General features: G+C 40.9%; 1 protein-coding gene across 1 annotated transcript; it reads left to right on the top strand.

The window, feature by feature from the left end:
• The first annotated feature begins 346 nt into the window (after nt 1-346).
• Nucleotides 347-8,413, top strand: LOC125482197 (deoxynucleotidyltransferase terminal-interacting protein 1-like). The gene is made up of 5 exons (XM_048594209.1): nt 347-412; nt 1,390-1,486; nt 5,446-5,544; nt 6,560-6,628; nt 8,303-8,413. Exons 1-5 carry the CDS (start codon nt 357-359, stop codon nt 8,396-8,398), a joined length of 417 nt encoding a protein of 138 aa, XP_048450166.1. The 5' UTR covers nt 347-356; the 3' UTR covers nt 8,399-8,413.
• The last annotated feature ends 1,082 nt before the right edge of the window (nt 8,414-9,495 follow it).

Genomic DNA, 9,495 nt, shown 5'->3' with positions numbered 1-9,495 from the left:
GGTGACCTTTCCTCAGAACCGTTCTGAGGAAGGGTTACCGGATCCGAAACATTAACTCTGATTTTTCTTCAGAGGTGCTGCCAGACCTGCTGAGCTTTTCCAACAACTTCTGTCTTTGTTTCAGCTTCTTTAAATGATGCTTGCAATGACTGTTAGGTTGTCTGCGTTCACAACATGCAGCAATCCTTAGTTTTGAAACCATTCTTCTTCTATATTAGTCCACAAACAGAAATAGAAAATTAAAAAGATGAGGTCTTTACAAGAGTGTGCTTTTAGTGATGGGTTTTGATGCTGCATGAATTGCTGTTGTGATGATCTTACAAGGTTTCCCTGTTTTCCAGAACCCCTGGAACATTATGATCAAGCACCGCCAAGTTGCTCGAAGGGGTCGGAGATCACAGATGGCAGTGAGGTAAAACATTTTTATTGATTTTTGTGAGAGTGTATTGTCCTCAGACCTGGTCAAGGATCAGGAATCTGCATATTAGACGTGAAGTTGGAAGTAGGATTCTTTACAAATCTGTTAATTCTGGCTAGCACCAGTATTAGGCCAAATTACCAGATTATTCTTAAAAACTCAACTGGGTCCATCGGTGCCCTCCTCTAAAGGGAAGCCGCTATCCTGATTTGGTGGGCCACCATGTGACTCCAGTCACTCAGTACATGGCTGACTTTTAGGGCAAATGGTGTTGGACAATAAATAGAGTATTGCAAGAATCTCACACAGTTCATGAAAATAGAGGTATCTTCAGCCTTTGTATATATCTGCCTATTTGGCCAGTTGTGTGAGACAATCTGTGTTTACAGCTAGCATCATAAGACTTTAGGACCTTTTGGATTTCTGATCATGAGTTTGATTGGGCTGATCAATGCTGGGGGATTTCCTGTATGAGAATAGAGATCAGTCTACAGAACTGATTTGGCAGCAAGAAACACTAGAAGTGAATTTGTCGTCATCTCAAACTCACTGAAATAGCCTCAACTCGTCAGATTCAGAATCTTTCGCCTGGGTCCCCAGGCTGTGAGTGTAAAACCAAGAGGAATGGCTGACTTGGGGATGGCCTCAACCTGAGCCCAGGATGTAAGCAACAGACTCTCCTTACATTCCCCTCTGCATATTGAAGAGAGGCTGCTCCCCCATCACTCTCACTGCCTCTAAAAAGACTGTATTGTGTTGAAACTGTGAGGCAGCAGTGCTAACCACTGAGCCACTGGGCTGCCCCAGCTGGCATACAGGACAAAAATGCTATGTAACACCCATTCTCCCTCAGGTTAGAACTGGTTCTGAAAGGAGCTGTAGATGATCAGAGGATGTCAAATAATCTATTAAAAGGTGTTTTTGTCATAGAGTTCAAACAGATGAAATGCTATACTCTCTCATTTCACCAGCTTCACCAATCCAAGCGTATCCATGGATTTACTGCGAACTGTACTGCAGCCCCACATCAATGAAGAGATCCGTGCTGTTATCAACAAGTACACCAAGGTAAGCTGTCCCATCTAAGCACTCTTCTCTGACTGTAGGTTAGGGAAAGCCTGTCCATGCTGCTCACTCTGTGGATTAGCAGATTAAACTCTACAGACTAGTCTCAGATTTATGGTATATTGGTCCTGTAGTCAGCTTTTTTCAAATATATCTCATTATTTCTTTGTAGTTTTAGCAGTGTTGAACAGTCTACTAGCCTCGGTTTCTGTCTTATCCTGTTGAAGATACCATAATCAGAATTGAACATCTTAACTGTTAAAGATTTTCCTTTACAAAATTATAATTTGAACTTTGTCATGTTTTTATGATAACTGTTAGATAAATGTTGCCTCACAGTTCAGTTCTTAGCCAAGTCATGGGAAATAAGCAGGTGATTGGCACTCAGTCATGATGCTGATTGAATGAGTCAGTGCAGGGGCGATGGGCTGAATGACATCCTTCTGCACTGTAACAATACTGACAGGGTCTGGCTTATTACTAAATCTGCACTGACCTAGCCTCTCATTGGCACGAGAGAATATTGCTCTAGAAAGCTATCTTGATCACACTCAGGAAATTCACTTGTGACTCAGCTCTTATATAGTGATTCTTAAAGGTATTTTTATGTCAACCTTTTCAAATGTGTAATGACACACCTCTGGAGCAGGTGGGACTTGAACTTGGGCCTTTTGGCATTACGATTCCTACATTCCTCTTACTGCAATACAGGCTAAGTCTCGCCTTTTGTACACAATTCTCTATAATTATGAAACCATTGCTGATTGTCAGAAAAACCCCATGTGGTTTGCTCATGTCCATTAGGGAAGGAAACTTCTCTCCTTACCTGGTCTGGCCTACATGTGACTCCGGACCCACAGCAATGTGTTGATTCTTAACTGCCCTCTGGGCAATTAGGGATGGGCAGTAAATGCTGACCTGGGCAGCGTGTGAATGCTCCATGTTGTGTGAATGCATATTTAAGAAGTTACCATTTCATTACTATGGTGAGGAGGCATGTTGTAATTCCCATCACAGTTTCAAGACCTCTCTTATTAAACAATTGTAATCATGAAATCTGCTGATGGCCTTCCCATACCAAATCCTAAAATGCAAAGATGCGTTTGTGTCTTTAAGTGGTTTCCACAGACCTTTCCAAATGGATTTTTTTTCAATAACGTGGGTATTGCTGGCATTTATTGCCCTGGGTAAGGTGGTAGTGAGCTGTGAGGTCCATCAAGTGATGATGGAGGCAAATGCAAGAGAAATCGAATATAAAAGTGGGAATATTCAGCTGCAGTTGTAAAGGGCCTTGATGCAACCACATCTGGAACACTGTGTACAGTTTTAATCCCCTTGTGTAAGAAAAGATAGAATTATATTAGAATCATTTCAGAGAACATTCATTTGACTGATTTCTGGGATGAAGGGCTTATTTTATGAGGAAGAGTTTGGATTTTGCCTGGTTCCATTGTAGTTTAAAAGAATGAGATGTGATCTTAAATAAATGCTTGGTCATACAGAACTCAAACATTGCTAAAATAAAATATTCAGTGTTGAAGCTTTTCACTTTGAACTCATCAGGACTGTGACTCAAGAAACTGAACATGGAAAGGAACACCTATTTATGAAACTTGAGAAGAGAGTGCTGATTGGTTGACATGGGGATGCAGCAAAAGTTGTTCACTGTCAATTTTAGCTGCACAACTCAGACCAGTCAGGTAGACTGTGGTTGGTGCTGGCATGGGAATACAGTAAGGATTGACAGTCACCATGACCCTTCCCTTGATGAAGGAAGTTCCTTTTGCCTACAAAGAACACGGCTTGTGTTACTTCATGTGGCTTCTAACATGTGCAAATCCATCATGCTGCAAACCGAACTGATGATCTAAATTATTTTCCGGTGTGTAATTCTGAGCACAGTTAGAATTATTGTAGATGTTGTTCAGTAGCAGAATTGCATCTGTGTTCTGAGGTTTGTAAGCATGGGCTGGTTGAGTGCGATTGGCCAATTGCATTCCCAGCATATGCTGTTATCAAGCCAACATTTTGTCCATCACAAGTCATGTAATGTGGGTTTTAGTGTCAATGAGATGCCAGGTATGTGGGTTATACCATCCAAAGACTCGTGGACTGTATCAAACAGCACGTCTCCTTGACCATTGGTAGTGGGCAACATGCAGACACGAGTTGCACCATTATATGCTAAATTGTGAATTGAGCTAAATGCCGTGCAGTAATCAGTGAAGATTTCCACTTTTGACCGTATGATGGAAGAAAGTTCATTGATCAAACAGCTAATGATGGTTGGGCCTCGAACACTTCCATGGATGAACTTCTACATTGATGTGTTGGGATTGGGATGATTGACCCCCAGTAACTGGCTTGGTGCTACATATATGTAAGTCAGTAGATTGTTCTTCCTGATTCCAATTTTTTAAAATCAATTTTGTGATGACTGTTGAGTACTAAGCTGAATGTTGCTTTTGGAAAGGACTGTCAGTCTCACCTACTTTATGGATTAAACTCTTTTTTTTTTCATTTTTGGACCAAAGCTGTAACGTGGTCAGCAACCAAGTGTCCTTGGTGGAACCCAAACTGAGCAGGTTCTTGCTGAGTAGGTGATGCTTGATAGAGTTGTGGAAGACACATTCCATAACTATGATGATCAAGAGTTGACTGATGAGATAGTGTAAGGGACCACACAATTTTCCTTTTTAGACTATAACTGGAATGGAAGTTTTCTGTGTAGCTGAGATACCAGGAGAAATTTATACTTGTGCGAGACGGTGCTGCTTTTTACCAGCCTTGGGATTGGCTGAGTTGTAGTTTGCTACACGTCTGTAATTGCCGAGTAAAAAGGCAGAAAAGTTCAAAAAAAATCTTAAAACAAATAATTCAAAATGAGAGAAAATGGTTCACTGGGTCACCTATCAAAGTGAAGAATGACTATCGCTTTACAGACAACAGCATGTCATTATTGTTAAAAACCAAAAGGAAATGAGAATTTAACCCACCCTTGAGACATTGGCACTTGATCTACTTCTGTTTATTCTGGCTCTCTTTATTTTTCCATCTGTAATATTTATATCAAATCATCTGTCCTTGTATTTCTTAATTGTGAATATGTGTGTTTATTTAAAGAACTGTAAGTCATATCATGTTCGATGAGGAATCTTTGCTGTGCCATTTGTGAAAGTTAAATGTGCCTACAACAAATAGTTATTTTCTGTAATCTGTGAATTGCTTTTATCTTCAATAGCAATCAGTAAGGCAAATTGATCATTTCGGTTGACTAATTAGGATTTATGTTCTGTGACAGTTGTGGAACAGTAGATTATTGATGCTTTCTTACTAATGAAATCATGACAGCGATAATTGGCTAGATCAGATTTGTCCCTTTTTTTCTTTGTGAACAGGACAATCTGGGCAATATTCCACATTGTTAGTTGATTGTCAACATTGTAGTTGCACTGAAACAGCCTAGCTAGGGGTGTAACTGGTTCTGGAATACAGATCTTCAGTACTGCAGCCGGGATGTTGTTGGGCTCATTATCTCATCTGTTTCTTGATGGCTGCTCATGACATGCTTTTCTACAATTCTGATCATGGCCAACTTTCCACCATATCCCTCTATTTGCTGCCACATCATACGTTCTAAGCTCTATATGAGTCTGATTTATATTCTTTCCACTAAGCTTCAGTATACAAAACACTTACGCTTAATCTTTAATCTGTCCTTTTGTCCCGACATTTAAATTCAAATGTTCCTTCAAATGTGCGAATGTTACTTAACTTTAGTATTCCCATCCTGGCTTAGTGAGTTAATTTATATATAGACTGTGCCGCCTCTCTCCTGGGGTCAATGCTTAAAGATTAACTTGTATGCTCATTGGTTTGAAGTGCTACCCTTTGTAGGTGCACAGTACTCTCTGAGCTTGCTTGCTTGTTTTACTGTCGTTTCTGACTGAATTGGTCTACAGTTTTTCCAGAAGGCTGCGTGGAATGTGAAGGAAAACATCGGAGAAGATGTGGATCCTGAGCAATTGGTGCAGGAAACCTGTAAAAACTGCCTGGAACAGGTAGGGGAATGTCAGGAGTAGAGAAAGGAGCACCTTGATCCACATAACACCATACCTTGTTTTTCTGTTAATTATATTTTGCAGTGCAGGGGCTGTCTCAGTTACACTTAAACCTTTGCAGCATTTACAATAAGATGTTAGTAATCCCATTGGAGACAACAAATGCAGGGGGACAAAGGTCAGATGAGTGGTTAATGATGGTTCTGAATCCTTTCCATATTAGGGAGTAGATTTTTTAAAACTATTCTGATAGATAATAGGGTCAAAGTTATGAAATTCAGTATGTGATGTTAACCATTAATAACAATAACTACACTCACACTGTCTGGTTCCCCTTACAATTCCATGCGCTAGAAAATTCACTTTTAGGGTGGAGGAGATTGGCCGGACAAGGGTAGGTGAGTTCTGAAGTATTTACTCCAGCATTGCTCTTTTTATACATCTTTCTCTAGTGCAGATTCACTTATCAAAGGGCTATCTAGGATGCCCTCCCATACAGCTTATCAAGACTTTCACTTGAGGCTGGGAGGAGTTGATATTTAAAAACATTGACTACTCAGTGATCAAATGGAGACATGTACAGCTCACTGCTGAAAAATCTGTGGTAACCCTTGAACAAAGAGATTCTATAGCCTCTGCAGTCCTCTTGCTTTTCATCTATCTTAAAGTGAAAGTGAAACTGACATTTCTGGTCTTCACATAAAATCTTTGACACGGGGTAAAAGCTACAAGTCAGAATTTATGAACTAACCACTTTGTCACATCAGTTAATGAAGATTGTTAATTGTGTGAGATGAAAATAAAAGGCATTGGATAGAGAGACACGAGGATGTGGTTAGAGTGGAGAACTTGAACGGATATACAGAGATGATGAGCCGAGCAATGATAATGTGTGATATTGTCATTACGTGTTTATTCAGAGAATTACTGTGACAACAGAGGGTTCTTTGCTTTTGTGTGAATTGTAGTTGTCAGCCAGCACCTCACTATTTTCTTACCACCCCTCCAACTGCAGGCTAAGTTGATGTATTCAGATGGAGGAAAGATGATTACCAAATCCATTGGAGAGCTTGCTGCCATAAAGGTGGGCATTGATTTGAACTTTGAGCACAGATTAATTAAGCACAACTAATACCTTGCTCCACTGAATGTCAGGGGAAGTCACAGTGCTGTTTATTTCTGTTTGGAATAATTGCTTGTCCATTGACAGGTGACAGAGAGCTGGCTAGTGTAACCAAGCTGCCATCATCCAGGTCCTGCTCATTAATTCCAGCCAGTACAGTTGGGCTCGGGTCTGCCTATTCTCAATTATGTCACGAGTTGGCCTCCTGCACTGGTCCTTTCTGTTGGTCCAAGAGCATCACCAGTCAAGTTGGTGAAGTCTGCAGTCTGGATATTGACCTCATAACTGAAAGGGAGTGACATATCTTGGGACTTCGAAGAATTCTCTGAGCCTTTGCTCCAGAGATTTTGAAAACTTGCAGGTTGAGCCAAGTACTTGATGACTGGCTATTCGTGTTATAAAATATGTGTGAGATTCTTTTCATCCTGTTAAACCTTGAGCAGTTTGAAGCGATGAAGCTTTATTTTGTTTCCAAGGCTGGTTTTGAAACTGAGTGCATTCTTCAGTCTTACCAGAGACCTACTCACTGTGATTTTGGGCAATAATCTTCAAAGCAGAAAGATCAATCAACTATTAATCTATGAACTTGTTAGTGATCATAATGTAACAGTGGAACCATTAAACCTCTCGATCCTACTCCTTCAGTTTAGATCATGCCGTAGCCACATTCCTGCTCTATCCCCATATCCCTTGATGGTGCCATTAGAAGCTAGAATTCTCTTGAGCTCTGTCTTAAGCTTAATGATTGACCTTCTGCAGCGCTCTGGGGTGGTGATTTTCAAAGATGCACCGTCCTTTGAGTGGGGAAATTTCTTCTCATCTCAGTCTGAAAAACCTTGCCTTTTATTATGAAACTATCTCCCCTGATTCCAGTACCCATAGCTGCGAGAAATGACCTTTCTACATCCGTCCTGTCCAGCCCTTTAAGAATTTTGTAAGTTTCTGTGAAATCATCCCTTCTCCGCAGTCTCTCCTCGTAGAACCATCCCAGGATTCAGTGTAGTGAACATCCACTGCACTCCCTCTATGTCAAATATTTGCTTCTGTCATGTCTCACTGGGGAAGCACACTGTAAATCAAGCTCCAGTATTCCTGGAGCTGTCCCAAAGATAAAGATTTTTAAAAGTGTGTATGATTTCACAATTCTCCTGTCTTTCAGACCCAAACCACAAAACAGGGGTTTCTGTGTTTAAGAACAAAGTGGCCTTGGGCGCTCCCAACTTTTCCCTCGCTACCTGTTTTGCTTTCACCCTTCCATTTTTTGCCCCATTTTGAATTTGAAGGTGACAGTAAAAGGGTTTAGTTTAATGGATTAGCTCTGTTATCGGCCATTATTTCTGTCTGTCTAACATTTGCAACCCATTTATCCTCAAGATTGGTTTTTATTATGGGAAGTAGAGAATTTTTAAATTCCTCCAGAAGAATGATCTCTCCAAGAACTTCATATCATGGGTTTCAGCTTCTAATGCTCATATTCATATACTTCAACGGTGCTTTATTGTCCATGAGGTACTTTTGATGTGTTGAGATTAAGAGGGGTGCCATTTATATAAATGTTCTTTTGTTATTTCTCCTTCTCATTCAGCTGGACAGCAACCAGTGTGATATTTTAATGTAAAATGTGTCTTATTACAGCGGTCTCGACAACTGGAGGATGATCTGAGCCAGAGAGGAAGTCCAATCCCAAAGAAGGTCAGCATGAGTGACGCTGGAAATAGGGAGCTGAACTAAAGACAAAGCCAGTGGTTGAAATTTGTAGGAATTTGAGAATGTGGTAGTTCCTGCTGGGCACGATGCTAGGGTGACTTTTCCAGGGTGATTTCCCCATCTCTTCTGAAGGCACTGGCCCCACCCTTGCATGGTTTGGCAGCCTATGGTTATATTATAGCATAAATAATCCAGAGGCCTGGTCTAAAAATCCAGAGACTTCAGGTTTCACCATAGCAACTAGGAATTTACATTCAGTTAATCAAATAAATCTGGGAGTTTAAAAAAAAAAGTCTCAGTAATGATTTTGTGTGATAACCAGAGTATCCAAAAAATCTGTTTGGTTCACTAATGTCCCTTTGGGCAGGTAACCTGACCTCAGACTGCCCATACATTGACAAGAAGCTTTTAACATATAGGGCACTGCACGGTACAGTTTGGGTTAGATTAACACACACATTCTTGCTTTGAAATCCAAAGGCAAATTGCAAAACTGGAATTCAGTGAATCCTGTATTTGCTGTAAAAACACATTTAATTACAAATTTCCTTCTGGGAGGGGAGGCCGTCTTCCCATCCCATCTCGTTTAACTGTCACTCTACCCTTAGACTGGATGACTGAAACTTCATGGCATCTGACAAAATATGGTACCTTGTCTATGCCACTCACATCCCAAGAGCAAGGTATTGTGCTTTCACCTAGCTCCCTAACTGACTGTGGTCCATCGTTGGTAATTGGTTTGTCTGTGGGGACTATCCCAAACACTGGAGCAACCTAATGTTCATCATTCATCATTCTGAGTTGTCTTGGGAAGCTAGATGAGCCGAAGCTCAGATACTCTGACCATTATGCCCACTGAACTTCAGAACCTTGCCAAAGGTACCAAGTCGAGCTAGTATCTTCCACTGTGCTTGGCGAATAGCATGTTAATATAACAACAGAGCACGCAGAACAGGCAATGATTAACTGGGAGCATGGTGCATCTCCTGGCCCTGCTGCAGCCCGTGCAAAATTATGGTAGAAGCTGAAATGGGAGAAGGTTGCTCTGTGACAGTAGGAACTGCAGATGCTGGAGAATCTGAGACAACAAGGTGCAGAGCTGGATGAACACAGCAGGCCAA

This window comes from Rhincodon typus, unplaced genomic scaffold (assembly GCF_021869965.1).
Source record: "Rhincodon typus isolate 14 unplaced genomic scaffold, sRhiTyp1.1 hic_rhity00007010, whole genome shotgun sequence".
Classification (NCBI taxonomy): Eukaryota; Metazoa; Chordata; class Chondrichthyes; order Orectolobiformes; family Rhincodontidae; genus Rhincodon; species Rhincodon typus.
The sequence above is the reverse complement of the archived record's forward strand: the minus strand, read 5'-3'. Positions and strand labels throughout refer to the sequence as shown.

Bases quoted from the DNA above. Each gene is read 5' to 3' on its own strand.
- LOC125482197 (XM_048594209.1), top strand. From the start codon at position 357: ATGATCAAGCACCGCCAAGTTGCTCGAAGGGGTCGGAGATCACAGATG. The intron at 5,545-6,559 runs GTAGGGGAATGT...CTCCAACTGCAG, and splicing joins GTAAAAACTGCCTGGAACAG to GCTAAGTTGATGTATTCAGA. The intron at 6,629-8,302 runs GTGGGCATTGAT...GTCTTATTACAG, and splicing joins GAGAGCTTGCTGCCATAAAG to CGGTCTCGACAACTGGAGGA.